The sequence below is a fragment of the Gracilinanus agilis genome, chromosome 3 (genome assembly GCF_016433145.1).
Source record: "Gracilinanus agilis isolate LMUSP501 chromosome 3, AgileGrace, whole genome shotgun sequence".
Lineage (NCBI taxonomy): Eukaryota > Metazoa > Chordata > Mammalia > Didelphimorphia > Didelphidae > Gracilinanus > Gracilinanus agilis.
The window spans coordinates 4,194,555-4,216,781 of record NC_058132.1 but is presented as its reverse complement, the minus strand read 5'-3'; the positions used below and the strand labels follow the sequence as shown (position 1 = coordinate 4,216,781).

General features: G+C 40.2%; 1 protein-coding gene across 1 annotated transcript in view; it reads left to right on the top strand.

Annotated features, from left to right (window-relative positions):
- Positions 1 to 12,082, top strand: part of LOC123239416 (zinc finger protein 69-like) — a 17,439-nt gene extending 5,357 nt beyond the window's left edge. The window contains exons 2-4 of the mRNA XM_044666686.1: positions 342 to 463; positions 10,411 to 10,537; positions 12,009 to 12,082. Of these exons, the coding sequence (XP_044522621.1) occupies positions 342 to 463; positions 10,411 to 10,537; positions 12,009 to 12,082 (323 nt within the window). The remainder of the gene's footprint in view (positions 1 to 341; positions 464 to 10,410; positions 10,538 to 12,008) is intronic.
- The last annotated feature ends 10,145 nt before the right edge of the window (positions 12,083 to 22,227 follow it).

The window sequence follows — 22,227 nt, the reverse complement described above, 5'->3', positions numbered from 1 at the left end:
CGTGCCCACGTGCCAGGGAAGGAGCCCCGATCTCCGGGCACTGAGGAAATGCCAGCACGCTCTCCCCGCCCCCACCTGATGCCCGCCCCCCTCCATCGCCCCCCCCATTGTCCAGTAGCCCCTCCCCCCAGCAGTCTCCCTCATTCCCCCCCAGTGCAATTTCTGAATGGAATGAAGCCAAAGATGGCGTGGGAAGGGGGGGCGGGGTTCTTCCTGGCCAGTCCAAGGCCCTTTCCAAGCCTGAGGCTCCCTGTTGCCCCCTGTGGGGGAGAGGCTCCCCTGAGGCCAGGGAAGGGACCCGGAGCCCCTCTGAGCCCTCCCCTTCCCTCCCTCCCCCACAGGCTCACAAACAGGAAGTCCCCCCACCTCGGGGCTCCACCCCTTGAAGGACCCCCGTGTGGCCCCAGCAGAGAGCCCGCAGCCAGAGGGAATGGCCCCCGGGACCCCGAGGCCCCCCTCCCAGGTGAGTGCAGCCCAGCCCCAGCCCTGGCCAGGCTCCCCCAGGCTGGAATCCCGCAGAACTCAGCGCTGTGTCTCCGCCAGGCCTCCAGGGGGCGCCATCCCTGCTTGTCCTCAGGGGGAGCTCCAGGGTCAGCCCTGGCCGCCCCCCATCCCCCGTGTTCTGGGGATTCCTGCCTTGGGAGCCCCTGCCTGAAGGAGGTGGCCCAGGTTCCAGCCACACAGGCCCAGGCGCTGCCATTCATTCCTCCCCTCAGTGTGACGCCCCCCCCCTCAGCGGGTATGGCCGGGGGTCCCCCAGCTCCAGGGAGGGCCCAGGGACAGGCTGTGCTGCTGAGCTCCAGGCCCTGGGCTTGGGCGGCTCCTTCAGGCCTGCCAGGGAGGCTTCAGGAGGAGTTTGGGGGGAGCTCAGGGGAGGCCCAGACAGGAAAAGGAGCGTTTTTAGCAGAAGGAAAGGGCCGGGCATGGCGGGCAGGGCTGGAAGGGCTGCTGAGAAGGGTTCCAGCCAGGCTTCTTCCTCCAGGCCAGAGGACTCGGGGCTGCTTCATGGCTCAGGCAGGGGCTCAGCCTTGGCCAGGCCTTTGTGCCTCATTAGACAGGAAAAAGAAGCAGGTGAGGGCCGGGGGCAGGGCAGGGGCTGCTCAGGACATCCGGGCCCTCCTTCTGTCCTCCCTGCAAAGGCAGCCTCCAGGCCAGTCACTGAGGTTCTCCCCCACATTCCCTGCTCACAGCCATTCCTACTGGCTCCAGGAGGGCCTCAGGGGAGGTGCTGGGGAATGGGGGGAATGACAGACGGGATGGGGCTTCCCCAGCCTGAGGAAGACAGAGTCTGGGGGGGGGCTGGCATCAGGGTGGGCAGGGAGGGGCACCAGGGCAGGGGGCTGGGCTGGCTGAGGAGAGCTTCCCCAGGGAGGAGAGCAGGCCTGGGTGGGAGCTGGGGAGGGAGGGAGGCAGGACCTGGCAGGAAGGTGGCGTACCTCAGCTCCCAGCAGGATCTTTCTTTAATGAGGGGTGAGAAAACAGAGAGTCCCCCTAAAAGGAAAGCTCCTGGGCATCCCCAGAACTTCTCCTTAAGGGATCTCAGAATCCTGCATCCTTTCCTTAATCTCCTCACACTGACAAACTATATAAAGGAATGGCCGAGTCATAATTCTGAGCCGAAGATCCAAACTTTAGTTGTGGTCAGTGGAAGCTGGAGGTGGCACCCGGCCCCCCTGCAGCAAAGGCCCCCAGAGACGCACAGCAGTGTGTTTATGGGTTTTTCCACAGGTACTGCGCATGTCATTTACAAGGCAGAAGGTAAGTTCAAAACGGGGTTCAGCCGGCGGATTCCCTGCCAAAGTCTGGGGGGTCCACGAAGTCCTCGTTGGGGTAGGAAGATGGTGAGGTAGAGAAGAAAGCCGGAAGCAGGAGGCCAGGATCAGGGGTAGCAGTCAGGCAGTGGCAACTTTAATGGAAGTCCTGATGATTTTCATAACAAACTGGAGTTTCTAGCAAACTTTCCATACGCTCGGTAACAGGCCATGTTTAACAGAGAACTTGAAGCATCACGACTCAGCCTGTCGTGCAGGGATTTATGGAATACGTCTCATATGGAGATGGGAGGATCAGAGGCTGTCGTGGGTTACATGGAACATACACAAGAGTCTGTTGGGGGTACAGATGCCCTCAGGGGCTTCCAGGGAGCCACTGTGTAGAGAAGGAGAGAAGTCGGGGGGATGGGGCTGGGGGCTTTCTAGCTGAGGGCCTTTGGATCTTTTGCTCGGGGATCTCATCACAGTACAAGGTTAACAGAATTGAATCCTCTGGGACTCTCCTACTACTTAGGTCACCACCTGTCTGGGCCGCAGTGCTTTGGGGAGCTTCTAGTTGGCATAAATCTTCAAAGGATCACACAGTACCTAAACCCACCCACATTGTTTTCCTGTGATCCCCTCAGGCCAGCTAAGGACTTGCCATTCCCAGGGAAGCAGCTCTTTCTTCAGAGCTTTCAGCTTCCCCAGATAACTACACAGACCTCAAACTTTTATTCTTCCAACAGAAATCTTCAATATCATTCATTACTCTGATATTCTAACACACCAAACTCCATCCCTTCTAATACTATGGCCCATATTCTGCTATTATAATAGATATTTTTTACAGAATTACAGGAATAACTGGGTCTGACTCTTAAAAATTGTCATTGCAGTTATTCATCTAAGGCAGTGGTTCCAAACTTTTTTGGCCTACTGCCCCAGAAAAAATGTTACTTAGTGCCCCTGGAAATTAATTTTTTTAAATTTTAATATTAATTAATAGGAAAGATAAATGCACCTGTGGCCATCACCGTCCCCCTGGATCGCTGCAAGCACCCACCAGGGGGTGGTAGCGCCCACTTTGGGAATCATTGATCTAAAGGATTATATGTGATCCCTCCTTGTTTCAAGATCAATAATATAAAGGCAATAAAAGAATTTTCCTTTTAATATGTATAAGATAAATTGTAGGAGATCAAACAAATAAAATGGGTCAACAAAGGTCTTTTGTAGACGATGATATTTTCATCCAGACCTGAAGGAATCCAGTGCACTCAGGAGGCAAAGACTAGTGGGGACAGTAGTGAAGGCTGGGGAAGGAGGCTGAAGAGCCTGGGAAAATGCAAAGACAGGAGATGGAGAGTTTCCTGTGAGGAATAAGAAAGAGCCCAGTGTCACTAGATTCTTAGAGTATGGAAATGAATAAGTGGAGAGGGAGGGAGGGGGAAGCTGTCAGGGTGACCAGTCTTATAGGTGGCTACCCAGATGAAATATCAAGCCCTGGGGTGCTTTAGATCTGTGTGGAGTCTAGGCCAAAGAGGGCTCATTCTGGTGGCGGTGACATTCCAGATAATAGAGGGCAGGCCTTGGGGTGCATGCAGGGTCCTGAGGTCCTGGCCTTGGGTACCATTGGAGAACAGCTTTGATCTTGGAACTTCAGACGTAGGGTAGGTGGGGCAATGGGGACTACTAGGAATATCCAGAGTAGAGTAGCTCCAAACAAGAAGCTGTCTTTCCTTCAAACTGAGGTCTCTTCATTCTTCCCTTTGAACCACATTTCTCTGCTTCCCTTTGAGGCTGAAATCTTTCTGTCTTCTGATTCTAGCTATATCTGAATGAGGACCTTTTGCTACCCCTGTTTCTGGTGGCTGCCCTTTCCACTGGGCTTCATCTTTCCCGTCTGAACTCTTTGAATGTCTTTCAGATATATCAGGACCAATTCTCCCTCCCAGACCTGGCTCCAGGGGCTCCTCTCTGATCTCATTGTATGAGAGTAAGTTTTGTTGTGTGAGATGGAATGCCATTTCTGCAGCTCGGATACATTCATGTCAAGACATGAAGGTGTCTTTTGAAGGATGTTACATGTAGTCATGGGAACAGATTAGCCCCCAGATGGGTGCAGAGGACAGTGGAATGGTCCTGTGTAAGAAATAAAATGAATATAAAAGGATAGTTTTAAAAGTATTATGGTCTTAAAAAATGTATTGGTAGTCATTAGAAAAATGAAGCCACATGCCATGCTCGTTAAGTCAGATTAAAAGACACACGCCCTTGTCTCCTCTCCCATGGTGGATCATCACCCGCCAAGCCAGCAAAGAAAAAGAGCAAGTCCAACCACTTAATTTTATCCTCCAGTCTACATTATTATGTAACTGTCTGTGTCATTACATAAGACAGGAAGCCAGTGAGTTCATGGGAAATATAGTTCAAGGACACCTAAACTTCCACAGGAAGCCAGTGGGCTCACAGGAAATTTAGTTCAGAGACCCCAAAATTCCAATAACACATTCCCCCCTCCCGTGATCCTCTTGGGGAGACCAGTCTACATAACTAACTTATAAATTACGGAAATTGGGGGATAAAAGAAAAGAGGACAAAACCAATGATCCAAAGATTGCTAGATGCATTGACAAAAAGCCAATTAGGGAGCAGTCCCCTTCTGCATAAGAGTGTACATTCAAAACAAATGCATTCAACTCCCCATAATTCAATCAACTGCACCCCAGAGTTCATTTTGGATCTTCTTGATGCAGTGTAGGTTTCTGCAGGCATCTTCATGGCGTCTTCTTCCAAACAGGTTCATCGTCTGGATTTTAGGGAGGTGGCAAATTTCTTATCCTGAAATTACTCTCAAAAGAATTTAAACTTTACATTATAGATTATAATACATACATTCCCTTCTGAAGAGAATTGATAACACATTCCCCCCCACACCCCCGAAGAGGGTAAAGGCCAACACCCAGATCAGTTAAGGATACATGGCTGAGTTATGGGGTTATATGAGTCAACTATCAAAAGAAATCCAAGAAACAAAACAAAAAAAAATCCAAAGAAAAAATAACTTGTGGATGAAATATAAAATGTCAAGGTCTTATGTGCAAAAATGTAAGTAAAGGAAAAATAAACTTATAGCAGGTCCTTGAATCAAGACCCAATTAAAGTGATTTAAGCAATTGTGCACTTACCCATTTAGTAGCCATGACTAGAAAGTTGCCACATTTAGAAAGAAAAGGACTAAATTTTTTTGAGAAAGGGAAGTGTCTTCCCCTGGTCTGATTTGCCTTCACTCTCAGGGATAGGGAGAGCCAGAATGATAGCCAACTTTGGTACTTGACTAGGATGTAGCTCAGGGAAGTCTGGCCTCTAACATGTGTCAGAACAGCCACAACACCAAACCCCAAACGCTAGGTTCAGATCCCTCAGTAGTGGCGTTAGAAAGTTCCATCAATCCTATCTGGATTGGTATGGTCTTTTTTGACCTTGTGTTCCTTGCACTGTGCAGTTTCTCATCAATCCCATTGGGATTGGTCAGTCTCCATGACCTTGTGCTTTTTGCACTGTATGGTGGTTGAGTTCTTCCCTTCTCCTGGAATCAGACAGAATAATTTATCACAGTCCCATAACATTTACCAATACATGGCAGGTTACCATAGTCTAAAGCTTTGTGGGTATGCATTAATATTACAGCACTTTTATATTTATATTAAATGTATATTACTGTAAAAACAAAAAGGATTAATATTGATAATATGTACTCTAAGTACAAGAAATGAGAAAAAGGGAAAAGAGTCAACTCTATTAAAAATAAAAGGAAAAGCAATAAGAAAAATAAAATTCAGAGAAAAATACAACGTATTTGAGTACAAAATGAGAGAAAAAAAAACCCAAATCTGTATTGTACATACAAGGAGAAAAAAATAAAAGAATGTTTTAAAAATCAAAAATATGTAGCTTAGAATCAGCAAAAGGTTTCTCACCCAAAAATGAGATCCATTTCCTTTTAAGCTTTGCCATGAACTCCTGTGAATGCAAATGGCTTTTACAAAATAGCAGATTTATAATGCACATTCAAATAAAGTACCAAAATTATAATAACACATTTAAAGACAATAGCAAATAAATCCACTATCATATAGGATTCACATGAGTTTCTATATTTGTGTGATATTTTAAAAATCTATGAACTGATGTATATTTGTCACAAGTTCTATGGGCATAGCAAATCATTGATCCTTGGCTGAGATATTTTTAACAAAATTTATTAGCAGAGGCTAGGAAAAAAATATGATAAAAAAAAAAACAAAACTTTTGGGTCTAAAATATAACCAAGAATTCTAGATCCTTCTGATGGGAAAGTAAATTAAAATAAAGAGTTAAAATATCATGCATGCAGGAGCTTTTTGGCTTCCTGCTTTTATAAATATAAAGAGTTTGGGTAGGAAACTTCTATTTGTTTTCTCTACCTTTTTAAAACAACATTCTTTATTTTATTTATATATATATATATAAAACCTATCATCCATTCAGAAGTTACTAGGTATCCTAAAAAGACCTCTCATTAAATTACAATTTAAATTCTTAAGGCATCATATTCAAGGTTGTATATAATTGTAACTAGTTTTGATGGAGTCCATCCATCATCATATGTGATAAGTAACAAAAGAAAAGACTTGAACAAGCAGCATGTGACCTCAATATTTAAGATGACAAATCCAGGATACATAAGACTTATGGGCTTTTATGATATGTTCAATAAAATTAGTGGGGAAACAGTACAGAATCCATAAAATCATAGGACAGAATAGATATGAATTAACTTAATACAAATAAATTTAAAAAAATTTTAAACCTTAAAAAAATTAGCAAATACAATAATAAAAGCAAATGACAAGCAATGAAGTCAAAACCTTTTTACTAATCAGAATAGACGTGCTCACTATCAAGGAGTTCCAATAAATTTATCTAAGACACGGTGTCTTAATTAAAATGATTCATGTAACAGATAAGATATTGATCAGATTAACATATGAACTTAAAACAGCAAAATTAAATACAATAATATACAGAGACTTTCAAAAAAAAACAAACAGTGGAGTCTGAGGAGGCATACTAATTTTACTTCCAGACTTTTTAAAGTATTTTTTTTCCTCTATCCATTCAAGTTCCTTTTATCTACAGAGTCTGGACAGGCCTAACTGGCCAGGGTGCATAGGGGGATGGTTCTCTTCCCTGAGTCTCAGGCAGGATAATCACAAGGAATGGTAGGAAGAAAAAGTATCCCACAACTGGGATCTGTTTGAAATGGGTAGTGCGAGCCATGCTTGCCATTTTACTTCCTGTTAAAAGACTAGGGCCCATTTACTCTCTCAGTCCCCTCCCCAAAAGGCAGAGCATGGAAGCCTAACTGGGGTAGGGGCTAAGCAGCTGGAGCAGGCAGGGAGGTGGGGGGGAAAGGGGAGTGGCCTAGAAAAACAGATCAGGCTTGAAAACCCAGGTGCAGGGGGTCAGAATCAGAAACTCTCCTCAGGTAAAAAGTCCTTACGGTCTAAGAGGAAACAGAGGAAACACACCTGGGCTTCCAAGGAAAGCATCAAGGAGACTCTCGGGTGTACACGATGAAAAAAAAGGGGGTTTATACTTCCCAAGTCTCTGGAGCTCCAAGAACAGCCAGAGTCCTCAAGTGGCATCCGGGATCATCATCAGCAGCAGCTCCAGGCACTGCTTTGAACATTGGAAACAGCAACAGGGAACGGCTAGTATCTAGGATCAATCCAGGGAGGGTTGGGCTGGGCCGTGGGCAGCTGCATCGGCTGGATTGGCAGCCATGGGGATCGGGAAGATAATGAACTGCAGGCAGGAATAAGCAGCAAGAAAAGTGACTTTTCCCCTTTCCCCAAAAAGCCACTTAAAGGAAAGTAGCTGGGTGCAGAAAAATAACTTTTGCCTTTCAAAAAAGTCATTCAAAAGTGGAAACAGAAGAAAAACAACTGCTTGAACACATGGGTTGATGCAGACATGATTGGGGATGTAGACTCGAAACTACTACACCAATGCAACGATCAATAATATGGAAATGGGTCTTGATCGATGACACATGAAGAAACCAGTGGAAATGCGTATCGGCTATAGGGGGGGCAGGTAAAGGGGAAAGTAAGAACTTGAATCATGTAACCATGGAAATTTTTTCTAAAATAAAAATTTTTTTTAAAGTCACTCAAAAGAACTGAGTAGGGTGGCCAAAAGTAAAAGCACAAAAACAGCAAAAGCAGGTCTGCAGCTCCAGAGAGAATTTGGAATTTTCTTGGACTTCTGCTGGGGGTTGGGGGTGGAGGGTGAAAAGCCATAGCAGAAGAAGCATGGCTTGCTCAGCTTTCTGAAAAGTTGAGGATTTGTTCTCCAAACTTCTGGTTGCCATCATTGTAAGAAATAAAATGAATATAAAAGGATAGTTTTAAAAGTATTATGGTCTTAAAAAATTTATTGGTAACCATTAGAAAAATGAAGCTACATGCCATGCTTGTTAAGTCAGTTTAAAAGACACACGCCCTTGCCTCCTCTCCCATGGTGCATCATCACCCTCCAAGCCAGCAAAGAAAAAGAGCAAGTCCAGCCACGTAATTTTATCCTCTGGTCTACGTCAGGGATGGGCAAACTTTTTAACAAGGGGGCCAAAGGAAAGGAAATGCTCATCTGTCAATTTGTTTCTAAGGCAACTCTTTCAAAGTTTCATTGTATTGTATTCGTCAGATTAGGAATAATGTTCACAGGCTGGAAATGTATTTCAAGGACCCCTAAACTTCCACCGGAAGCCAGTGGGCTCAAAGGAAATTTAGTTCAGAGACCCCAAAATTCCAATAACATACCTGTAGGGTTTCAGGTTTCTAGATTATATTGAGGGTCTGAGGAATTGTGTCTTCCCATACTTGAAACTTAGCCTTTCCTCAGACTATTCCTCTCCTGGCTATTCCAGGGGCATTCCAAGCTGAAAAATAGGGAATGGGTCATGAAGGGGTGAAATGGAAGAGTTTCCAATACCAACTACACCCTATGTTTTCCATGGAGCAGACTGGAAAACTAGAAGAGCCCTGCCACTGCCTTGTCAGTTATTCCTCAGTCTACCTCTTAGCTTCTTCTCTTGATCCTTGATCCCCAGGTTTCCATAGTTACAGGGTTAAGTTTGGCTCCTTTGTTTTTCATAAATAAACTGTTTTTGAAACTTAAGGTTAAATTGTGACATTTTTGTGGAATAAATTTCCCTTTAGCCTAGTCAAGGTCCAAGCTCCAGACTTTCTGTCCCCTTCCTCCCAGCTTATGAAACTAGGGGGGAACCTCCCTTCTTTTGTTAAGCTAAAAGGATTAAGGGCAGAACTGGCAAGCCTTGGGGAACCTTAACACATTCTGAGAGTGTGCTGGGCCAGCCACAAGGCTGGGGAAAGCTTGGACTGACACCTTCCTTGTATGGACAAGGACCTGCTTCTCCTGTGATGAAGTCATGAGGGAAGAGTTGAGGTTTCCTAAGACCCCCTTCTCAGTAGCTATTTATGAATCTGAGATGTCATGGGAGGGACTGATTGGTGAGGTCACGTGTGTGTGTGTGTAAAGTGAGAGAAGACCTGTGTGTGTGTGTGTGTATGTATATATCTATATACATATATCTATATACATATATATATATATGTGAGAGAAGACGTGTGCTAGAGGAGAAAACTATTGTTTTTCTTTTAGATTTTGGAGAGTCAACTGACTACCTTAAATAACCAGTCAATTAATAAATTATTTAAAATGGAGAAATTCTGCCTCTTGAGAATTCCAATTATTACACTCTTAGTGTCTTTCTTTTGAATTAGCTAAATCCCCAATCCCAGTTAATAAAATGTTATATTTTTAAAAGATGAACAACCCTTTCTTTCCTCCTCATACTTTCTCTTCTTTCTGTATAGTAACTAAATATAAAATGATTGAATATATTCCAGTAACAAATGACATTCATCATAAAGATGGGATGTTTTAGTTATGGCACATCCTACCCTGTGTTTCCCCAAAGACTCAATATAACATGTGATTGTGCTTCTTCATTTAGCTAGAATCAGAATTTGATCCCACAAAACTATGGAATCCTCTTTATGCTTTCATCTAGATAAAAATTGTTTCAGCCTCTTAGGATAATTAAGCAGAGAATTCCTTTTTCTTTGTTTTCTCTTCATTAATCATTGGTTATATTTCCCTCCTAGAATATACAATGCATGCTACCTTCTCAGAAACCCTTACCAAAAAATGTCATTACCAGATCAGTTCTGACACTTGTGATGAGGAGGAATCAGACCACCTCACTTTCTCCTCCCCAGAATCTCCCACCTCACTCAGAGAGCACTTCCCATCTCCCTGATTCCATAGGGAAAAGCATATCAGAGTAAGAAACTTCTCCAGGTTTTACTCTTCACAACTTGATTCTCACTTCAAACACAAAATGCCTTTGTCAGGATTCCACTGGGCTCTGAGTGAATGGTCTTCAGTGCTGGCTCTGACACTCTTCAAGGTTAGGGGTTTGGGTAAATCCCTTGTGTACTTTGGTTTCCTCTGGTTAGTTGATGAAGGTTGTACTATATGGATTCTGAAGGTTCAGCTCTACATCTCATGACTTTTGCTGGTTTAGGGGTCCATAACACTCAAGGATGTGACTGTGGACTTCACCCAGGAGGAGTGGGGCCTGTTGGACCATTCTCAGAAAGAGCTGTACCTGGAGGTCATGCTGGAGATTGTGCAGAATCTACTCTCTGTGGGTAAGAACCATTTCTTCTGTTAACTCAGAATCTGCCATGAAAGGAATGTCTTCATTCCAAGCCAACTGTATAAGATTTTGAGCCTTTGCCAATGATTAAAAAAGCAAAAACGCTGATCTCTGCCCTGTTTTCTCCTCCCACCTACTTTTCAGAAAAAAGTCTTTGATTTACATGATGGGAAGCTGAGACTTTCCTTTCTTCCTCCCGAATTGTTTCTTCTCTGTTTCAGATAGCTTCAGGTGAAAACTGAAACCAGTGTTATAGATTTCCATTTCTGAAGCTGATCTCTGAAGTCATCTAATTGAGCTTCTAATTAGACCAAAATTTTGTATGCAAATTCTCTCTTAATATCCAGGCAGTTTTTCCTTGAATATGAGTATTGAAGGGAACCCTCTCTACCTACCAAGGCAGCTCCTTCCTCTTTGGGAAGGGCCTGGTCTTTAGAAAGGATTTTTTGTTATTAGATATTAATGGAGGAGGTGAAGCCAAGAAGGCAGCATAGCAGAAGCAAAACTGGAGCCACCTTGAGAATCCCAAAGCAAACTTAAAATGTGCTTTTAAATGTCTAGAGTCACAGAATGAACATAAGTAAAAGTGAGGTGGCTCTCCTGAGAAAAACAACTTGAAAGTTAGGCAGGAAAAGTCTATTTGTAGGAATAAGGGAGAACTGGAAGTAAAATTGCACAGAGAGGAAAGAAGATAATACAACCTCCACCTACAGCTCCAAGTTCCAAACCTGGGCGGAAGCCAACTTCAATACTCGGGGACCTTTCTTAAGCCTACATTATTAGCACATCCCTTGCCCACCCCTTGAAATACAAACACTTGGCACAAGGCTGTAGTGAAGCCTCAGTTACTTGGCCAGTTCAAGACTGTTGTGAAGTCTCTAGCTCCAGGGCAAACCAGGTCTCTGAGCCCTGTAAGCCATCAGTAATTCCTAAAGGAGACTAAATCAGCAGTTTTCAGAGTGCCCAGCCCACAGGCCATCATTATAACTTGGAAGAAATGAGCCTTGCAAAAAAAAAATCAGAACTGGGGGGCAACTGGGTAGCTCAGTGGATTGAGAGCCAGGCCTAGAGACGGGAGGTCCTAGGTTCAAACCTGGCCTCAGACACTTCCCAGCTGTGTGACCCTGGGCAAGTCACTTGACCCCCATTGCCTACCCTTACCACTCTTCCACCTATAAGTCAATACACAGAAGTTAAGGGTTTAAAATAAAAAAAAATCAGAACTATAACTGAGGGGGACTAGCAAGGAAAAACTGAAACTTAAGATAATACCCTCTCTGCCCTGAGAACAGAGTCCAACTTTGAGATAGAAGTAAAAGTGAAAAAAAAAGTCTGAGAAACTGAACAAATAGTAAAAGAAACATTTTACCATTGAAAATATCTAAGGAAACCAAGAACAAGGTACAGACTCGGGTGGAGATTCTTCATACAAAACTTCAAATAATAATGGAAATTGGTCTCAGGTGCTGGAAGAGTTCAAAAAGGAATTAAAAAATCAAATGAGGGAAGTGGAACAAAAATGGGGGAAAATAATTAAACTAATGGAAAAAGAAAACAACTGAAAAAGAAAAATTGGTCAAGTGGCAAAAGAAGCACAAAAATCTAATGAAGAAAAGAGTTTATAAGTAGAGATGACCAACTGGAAAAAGGTTAAAAAATCCAATGCAGGGGGCAGCTGGGTAGCTCAGTGGAGTGAGAGTCAGGCCTAGAGACAGGAGGTCCTAGGTTCAAACCCGGCCTCAGACACTTCCCAGCTGTGTGACCCTGGGCAAGTCACTTGACCCCCATTGCCCACCCTTACCACTCTTCCACCTATGAGACAATACACCGAAGTACAAGGGTTTAAAAAAAAAATCCAATGCAGAAAACTGTTACAGGAAAAGTAAAATGGACCAAGTTGAAAAGGAGGATCAAAAGGTCAAGGAAGAAAATCATTCTTTAAAAGTTAGAATTGGTCTTATAAAACCTTATGTCTTCATGAGACAATAAAATAAAATCAAAAGGATTTAAAAATAGAAGGAAATGAAAAATATCTTACTAAAAAAAATGACCTGTAAAATGGATCCAGGAAAGATGATCTAAGATTTCTTAGACTAGCAAAAAAAAAATCTAGATGTCATATTTCAAGAAATTATCAAAGAAAACTTCCTTAATATTGATGAATCATAGGTTAAAAGAGAAATTAAAAGAATTGGCAGATCACCTCCTACAATAAAACCCCAAATGACAACTCCCAGGAATATTATAGCTAAATTTATGAACTCACATGCTATGGAGAAAGTATTGCACTAAGCCAGAAAGAAACAATTCAAATATCATGGAGCCCCAATATTGATTACACAGGATTTGGCAGTTTCTATATTAAAGAATCAGAATGCTTAGAATATGATATTCTGGAAGACAAGGAAAATGGGTTTACAACCATAAATCACCCACCTATGAGAGGGGGGATTATTTCATAAAATAGGGGATGTCCAGGCATTCCTGATGAAAAGAGTAGACCAAAACAGAAAAGCTGATGTCCTCATACAAAATTCAAGAGAAGCATAAAAAGGAAAATAAGAATGAGAAAATTTATAGGACTCAATGAGGTCGAATTATTTATATGTCTAGTGGAAATATGATATTTGTAGCTCTTAAAATTGCTATTCTTATTGTAGTAGTTAGAAAAAAGTATTCATAGATAGAGGGTGTGGTATTCAGCTGTTTAGGAAGATATGCAAAAAAAAAATCAAGGGGTTACAAGAAGTAATGGGTAAATTATATCAAATAAAGAGGCACAGGAAGAAAAACTTACAGTGCAGGGGAGGATGAAGGTGGTGAAAGGCAATCAGTAAAACTTATTCTCATCAGGATCTGCTCAGAGAGGGAATAAGAGCCAGACTCTTGGGGTATAGAATCTTATCTTACTCTATAGAGGAATGGACGGAGAATCAAAAAAGTGGTGGAGGAAGGAGAATGATATAAGGGAGGGGAAATGGGGGGAGTGAATAAAAAGGAAATGCGTAGGACAGTGAAAGGATAAAGTGTAGGATTAGAAGAGGAAAATAAGATGAAGAGGAATACAGGGATGATAATCACAACTGTGATTATAAATAAGATGATGTTACCCATAAAATGGAAGTAAAAAGCAGAGTGGTTTAAAAACCAGAATCCTGAGATATGTTGTTTATAAGAAACACATTTGACATATACATAAGGATACATACAGAGAGTAAAGGTAAGGGGATAGAGCAGAATCTATTGGGCTTCAACTAAAGTAAGAAAAGCAGGAGTAGCAATTATGATATCAGATAAAGCTAAAGCAAAAATAGATCTAATTAAAAGAGATAAGGATGGTAATTACATCTTGATAAAAGGCAGTATAGACAATGAGGCAGTATTGGTACTTAACATATATGCATCAAGTGCTTTAGCCTCCAGATTTTTAAAGTAGAAACTACAGGAAAATAAGAGGAAATTGATAATAAAACTATACTAGTGGGGGATCTCAACCTTCCCCTACCAGAACTAGCTAAATCTAACCAAAAAATAAACAAAAAAGGAGTAAAGGGAATGAAATTGTAGAAATGTTATATTTAATAAATAACTTGTGAAAATTGAATAGAGTGAAAAAGGAATATACCTTCTTTTTCAGCAGCATATGAAACATAAGAAAAATTAACCATGTATTAGGTTATAAAAACTTCACAATGCAAAAAAGAAGAAATACTGAGACCTTTTTAGATCATAATGCAATAAAAAGTATAATCAATAAGAGTTATTGGAAAGACAAATATTCATTGGAAATTAAACAATCTATTTCTTCAAAAGGGATGGCTCAACAAGCAAATTATGGAAATAATAATTTGTTGATTCATGAAATCATTGATGGAATGACAATGAGAAGATAACATATCCAAAATTATGGCATATAACTAAAGCAGTACTTAGAGGAAAATTTATATCCTTGAATACTTACATCAATAAAATAGAAAAAAGATAAATAAATTGGGCATGCAACTAAAAAACTAGATAAAGAACAAATTAAAAATCCCCAAGTAAAGACTAAAATGAAAATTCAAAAAATCAAGGAGAAATTAATAAAATTGAAAGTAAAGAACTATTGAACTAATGAATAAGATTAGGAGTTGGTTTTCTAAAAAGCAAACAAAATAGAGCATTGGCTAATTTTATTTTATTTTATTTTACATTTTAAATTTATTTATTTATTTTTTAGAATATTGTTCCATGATTACATGATTCATTTTCTTTCCCTCCCTTCTTCCCTCCCTGCTCCTAGAACCAATAAGAAATTCCACTGGGTTGTACAAATGCTGTTACTTGATACCTGTTTCCATATTATACATATTTGCTATAAATCAATTTTTTAAAAGCCTAGACCCCAAATCACATACCCATATATACATGTAATAAGTGATATCATATGTTTTCTTTTGCATTTCTACTCCCATAGTTCTTTCTCTCAAAGTGGATAACATTCTTTTATGTAAGTTCTTCAGGAGTGTCCTAGCTTGTTGCATTGCTACTAGTAGCAAAGTCTATTACATTGGATTTTTCCATAATGTTTTACTTTCTGTGTAGAATGTTCTTCTGGTTCTGCTCATTTCACTTCAAATCAATTTACTGAGTTTCTCCCAATTCATATGGAAAGCCTCCAGATCATCAATCCTTACAGCACGATAGTATTCCATCACCATTATATACCACAATTTGTTCAGCCATTCCCCAAATGAAGGACACCCCATCATTTTCCAAATTTTTGCCATCACAAAGAATGTGGCTATGAATATTTTTGAACAAGTATTTTTCCTTATTATCTCTTTGGGGTACAATCCCAGAAGTGGTATTACTGGATCAAGGGTTTTGCATTCTTTTGAAGCCCTTTGTGTATAATTCCAAACTGCCTTTCAGAATGGCTGGATTAATTCACAACTCTACCGGCAATGTATTAGTGTCCTGATTTTGCCACATCCCCCCCCAACGTTATTTCCCCTTATTGTCATATTGCCCAATCTGATAGGTGTGTGGTGGTACCTCAGCATTGTTTTTTTTAAACATTTATTAATATTTATATTTTAGAAAAGTTAACATGGTTACATGATTTATGCTCTTACTTTCCCCTTCATCCCCAGACCTCTCCCCTCCCCTGGCCGATATGCATTTCCACTGGTTTTAACATATGTCATTAATCAAGACCTATTTCCAAATTGTTGATAGTTGCATTGGTGTGGTACTTTTGATCCCCAATCATGTCCTCATCAACCCATGTATTCAAGCAGTTAATTTTCTTCTGTGTTTCCTCTTCTGCTGTTCTTCCTCTGAAGGTGGGTAGCATTCTTTTCCATAAATCCCTCAGAATTGTCCTGGGTCATTACATTGCTGCTAGTACAGAAGTCCATTACATTCTATTTTACCACAGTATATCAGTCTCTGTGTACAGTGTTCTTCTGGCTCTGCTCCTTTCACTCTGCATCAATTCCTGGAGGTCTTTCCAATTCACATGGAATTCCTCCAGTTTATTATTCCTTTTAGCACAATAGTATTCCATCACCAGCATATACCACAGTTTGTTCAGCCATTCCCCAATTGAAGGACATACCCTCCTTTTCCAGTTCTTTGCCACCACAAAAAGCACAGCTATAAATATTTTCGTACAAGTCTGTTTATCTATGATCTCTTTGGGGTACAAATCCAACAATGGTATGGCTGGATCAAAGGGCAGACATTCTTTTAGAGCCCTTTGAGCATAGATCCAAATTGCCATCCAGAATGGTTGGATCAGTTCACAGCTCCACCAGCAATGCATTAATGTCCCAATTTGGCCACATCCCCTCCAACATTCATTACTCTACCCTTTTATCATTTTAGCCATTCTGCTAGGTGTGAGGTGATACCTCAGAGTTGTTTTGATTTGCATTTCTCTAATTATTAGAGATTTGGAACACTTTCTCATGTGCTTATTGATACTTTTGATTTCTTTACCTGAAAATTGCCTATTTATGTCTCTTGCCCATTTATCAATTGGGGAATGGCTTGATTTTTTATACAATTGATTTAACTCCTTATATATTTGAGTAATTAAACCCTTGTCAGAGTTTTTTGTTATAAAGATTTTTTCCCAGTTTGTTGTTTCCCTTCTGATCTTGGCAACATTGTTTTGGTTTGTACAAAAGCTTCTTAGTTTTATATAATCAAAATAATTTATTTTACATTTTGTAATTTTCTCTAACTCTTGCTTGGTTTTAAAATCTTTCCTTTCCCAGAGATCTGTCAAGTATACTATTCTGTGTTCACTTAACTTATTTATAGTTTCCCTCTTTATATTCAAGTCATTCACCCATTCTGAATTTACCTTGGTGTAGGGTGTGAGATGTTGATCTAAACCTAATCTCTCCCATATTGTTTTCCAAATTTCCCAACAGTTTTTGTCAAATAGTGGATTCATGTCCCAAAAATTGGGCTCTTTGGGTTTATCATATACTGTCTTGCTGACGTCACTTACCCCAAGTCTACTCCACTCATCCTCCCTTCTGTCTCTTAGCCAGTACCATACCGTTTTGATGACCGCTGCTTTATAGTATAGTTTAATATCTGGTACTGCTAGGCCCCCTTCCTTCACATTTTTTTTCATTATTTCCCTTGATATTCTTGATCTTTTGTTATTCCAAATGAACTTTGTTATAGTTTTTCTTAATTCAGTGAAAAAGTTTTTTGGTAGTTTGATAGGTATGGCACTAAATAGGTAAATTAATTTGGGTAGAATGGTCATTTTTATTATGTTAGTTCGTCCTACCCATGAGCAATCAATGTTTTTCCAATTGTTTAGATCTAGTTTTAATCGTTTGGAAAGTGTTTTTAGTTGTTTTCGTATAATTCCTGTGTTTGTTTTGGTAGATAGATTCCTAAGTATTTTATATTATCTAGGGTGATTTTAAATGGTCTTTCTCTTTCTACCTCTTGCTGCTGTAATGTGTTGGAAATATATAGAAATGCTGATGATTTATGTGCATTTATTTTGTATCCTGCAACTTTGCTAAAGTTGTTGATTATTTCTACAAGCTTCTTAGTTGATTCTCTAGGATTTTTTAAGTAGACCATCATATCATCTGCAAAGAGTGATAGCTTAGTCTCCTCATTGCCTATTTTAATACCCTCAATTTTCTTTTTCTTCTCTAATTGCTAGTGTTTCTAGTACAATGTTAAATAAAAGAGGAGATAATGGGCATCTTTGTTTCACTCCTGATCTTATTGGAAAGACTTCTAATTTATCCCCATTGCATATGATGCTTGTTGATGGTTTTAGGTATATACTGTTTATTGTTTTTAGGAAAGGACCTTCTATTCCTATACTTTCCAGTGTTTTCAATAGGAATGGGTGCTGTATTTTGTCAAAGGCTTTTTCAGCATCTATTGAGATAATCATGTGATTTTTGTTTGTAGTTTGTTGATATGGTCAATTATGTGGATGTTTTCCTAATGTTGAGCCATCCTTGCATTCTTGGTATAAATCCCACCTGATCATGGTGGATGATCCTCTTGATCACTTGCTGGAGTCTCTTTGCTAGTATTCTATTTAGGATTTTTGCATCTATGTTCATTAGGGAGATTGGTCTGTAGTTTTCTTTCTCTGTTTTTGATCTCCCTGGCTTTGGAATCAGTACCATATTTGTGTCATAAAAGGAATTTGGTAGGACTCCTTCTTTGCTTATCATATCAAATAATTTGTGTAGTATTTGGATTAGTTGCTCTTTGAATGTCTGATAGAATTCACTTGTGAATCCATCAGGCCCTGGCAATTTTTTCTTAGGGAGTTCTTTGATGGCTTGTTCAATTTCTTTTTCTGATATGGGATTATTTAGGTATTCTATTTCTTCTGCTGTTAATCTAGGCAATTTATATTTTTGTAAATATTCATCCATATCTCTTAGATTGCTATATTTATTGCCATATAATTGGGCAAAATAGTTTTTAATGATTGCCTTAATTTCCTCTTCATTAGAGGTGAGGTCTCCCTTTTCATCTTTGATACTGTCAATTTGGTTTTCTTCTTTCCTTTTTTTAATTAGATTGACCAGTACTTTGTCTATTTTATCTGTTTTTTCAAAATACCAGCTTCTGGTCTTATTTATTAATTCAATAGTTCTTTTACTTTTGATTTTATTAATTTCTCCCTTGATTTTTAGTATTTCTAATTTAGTTTTCATCTGGGGATTTTTAATTTGTTCGCTTTCTAATTTTTTAAGTTGCATGCCCAATTCATTAATCTCTGCCCTCCCTAGTTTGTTAATATATGCACTCAAGGATATAAACTTCCCCCCGAGTACTGCCTTGGCTGCATCCCACAGAGTTTGGTAGGATGTCTCATCATTGTCATTCTCCTCAATGAAATTGCTGATTGTTTCTATGATTTCTTCTTTGAATAGCTGGTTTTGGAGAATCATATTATTTAATTTCCAATTAGTTTTTGATTTGCCTGTCCATGTGCCCTTACTAATTATTATTTTTATTGCATTATGATCTGAGAAAGTTACATTTATTATTTCTGCTCTTTGGCATTTGTTTGCAATGTTTCTATGCCCTATTACATGGTCAATCTTTGTGAATGTACCATGTGCAGCTGAAAGAAGGTGTATTCCTTTTTGTCCCTATTTATTTTTCTCCACATATCCATTAAATCTAATTTTTCTAGGACTTCATTCACCTCTCTTACCTCTTTCTTATTTATTTTTTGGTTTGATTTATCTAGATCTGAAAGAGGAATATTTAGATCTCCCACTCATATGGTTTTACTATCTATTTCCTTCTTGAGCTCTGCCAGTTTCTCCTTTATGAATTTGGATGCTGTACCACTTGGTGCATACATATTGAGCACTGTTATTTCCTCATTGTCTATACTGCCTTTAATCAGGATGTAATGACCTTCCCTGTCTTTTTTAATCATATCTATTTTTACTTTGGCTTTGTCAGAAATCACAATAGCCACTCCTGCCTTCTTTTTCTCATTTGACACCCAAAAGATTTTGCTCAAGCCCTGAACCTTAAACTTGTGTATGTCCACCCGCCTCATATGTGTTTTTTGTAGACAACATATGGTAGGATTTTGGTTTCTAATCCACTCTATTTGCTTCCGTTTTATGAGCCAGTTCATCCCATTCACATTCAGAGTTATGATTATCAGTTGTGCATTTGCTGACATTTTCGTATCCTCCCCTATTCCTACTCCTTCTTACACTATTTCCTTTTAAACCAGTGGTTTGCTTTGAGCCAGTATCCCTTATCCCCTCCCTTGATTAACTTCCCTTTCTACCCCCTCCCTTATTATTCCCCTCTTTTTATTTTTAAAGGCCTAATGAATTCCCTCCCCCTTCTTCTCCCCTCCCTTTTTTGACCTCCCCACTCTCCTGCTCCCCTTGGTTTATCCCTTTTGACTTTCTCAGTAGGGTTAGATAGAGTTTTATATCCCAATGGATATAACTATTCTTCCCTCTCAGGGTTAATTACACTGAGAGTAAGGTGTAAATATTACCTCTTAATGCTCTCTTCCTCTCCTTATAATAGTATTCATCCCTTCTCCTTCCCATGCCCTCTTTGTGTGTAATAGAATATCCTATTTTTCTTATTCCTTCAAGATTCTCTTGATGTCCTCTACTATTCATCCCCCTCTTTCCTTCCCACCCATATTATCTTAGACCATTTAGTATTCCCACCTCTCCCTATGAATAATTCTTCTAATTATTATAATAGTGAATGCTATAATGGTGAACAGAGTTCACTACAGAGAATTATACATAACATTTCCCCATATAGGAGTACCAATAATTAGATCTTATTGAAGCCCTGAAAGAGGCAAATTTTTCTTATTTACCTTTTCATGTTTCTCTTGATTTTTGTGGTTGAATATCAAACTTTCCATTTAGTCCTGGTCTTTTCTGTGCAAATTCTTGGAAATTTTCTATCTTGTTGAATGCCTAAACTTTCCCCTGGAAGAATATAGTCAGTTTTGATGGGTAGGTGATCCTTGGTTGTAAACCTAGTTCTCTTGCCTTTCTGAATATCATATTCCAAGCCTTGCGGTCTTTTAGTGTGGAGGCTGCCAGATCCTGTGTGATCCTGATTGGTGCTCCTTATATCTGAATTGTTTCTTTCTGGCTTCTTGTAAAAATTTTTTCTTTTAGTTGGAAGCTCTTGAATTTGGCTATTATATTCCTAGGGGTTGTCTTTTCAGTGTCTAGTGTAGAGGGTGATCTATGATCCTTTCAATGTCTGTGTTGCCCTCTTGTTGTAGAACTTCAGGGCAATTTTGCTGAATAATTTCTTTTAGTATGGAGTCCAAATTTCTATTAATTTCTGGTTTTTCAGGAAGACCAATGATTTTCAGATTGTCTCTTCTAGACCGGTTTTCTTAATCTATCAGTTTCTCATTGAGATATTTCATGTTTCCTTCTATTTTATCTGTCTTTTGACTTTGTTTTATTTGTTCTTGCTGTCTTGATAGATCATTGGCTTCTACTTGCCCAATTCTTGTCTTTAGAGACTGGTTTTCTGCTATAAGCTTTTGATTTTCCTTTTCAGTTTGGTCTGACCTGTTTTCCAGCTGTTTGATTTTGGTCTCCAATTCGCTTATTAATCCTTTTGATTTGGGGGCATCTTTTTCTAATTGCCCAATTCTAGCCTTTAGAGACTGGTTTTCAGCTACAATCTTTTGGTTTTCCTTTTCAATCTGGTCATTTCTGGTCTTTGATTTACTTGCCTCTCTTTCCAATTGTGAAATTCTGCCTTTTAAACTGTTATTTTCTTGCCAGATCTCCTCCATCTTTCTCATGATCTCAGATCTGAACTCTTCAAGACCTTGTGACCCATCTTCATTGTTTTGGGAAGGTTTGGATTGTTTGTTCTCCTCTACTGTTTCCTCTGTTGTCTGGATTTTTTCTGTGTAAAAGTTGTCAAGTGTTAAAGGTTTTTTCTTCTTCATCTTTCTCTTCTGGTTTTCCTGATGATTCTGGCTTGCCATTGTAAGCTGAGTTCCCTCTCAGCTTTATGCTTGTGCCCAGGATCTGTCTGCGCCCTTTAGACTCCTGAGATCTCAAGTCTAGTTGTTTTGAGACAAGCCTCCTGGTGGTCTCCTTGCTCATTCTTCTGCCTGAAGCTCCTTTAACAGTCTCAGGGAGCTGCTTCCACAGTCAAGCACCTCTCTGCACTGGGTCCCCACTCAAGGTCCACTCCTGCACTCAGAATCAACCCCTTCGTCCGCCCCTTAGCCCGCGCCTGTGTCAGCCCCTTCACCTGCGCCTGGGCTCAGGGTCTGGGCTCAGGGTCTGCGCTCAGAGTCCGAGAGTTCCTCAGCCTCCCGGGGGGTCCCAAGTCTTGCTGTTCCCAGGAACAAGCCCTGGTGAGCTGCCAATGACCCAATGGGTGCCCCAAACCTGCTCTGACTCCCGTGCGCTGGCTTTGGAGTTGTAGCTCGTGTGGTGTGGGGGAGGGGGTTGCTCCGCTCATGTTTTCGTGAGAGCTGTTTTGCCCCTTTATAGCATGGAAATGCCCCAATTCCACGTACCTCCAATGCTGCGCCCTATTGTGGGGTCCCTTCTTTCCTCTGGATTTGTTTTTATGTCTTCTTGAGGAGTCCTATATGCGTGGGTTAGGAGAAGTCAAGCAGCTGCTTTTTACTCTGCTGCCATC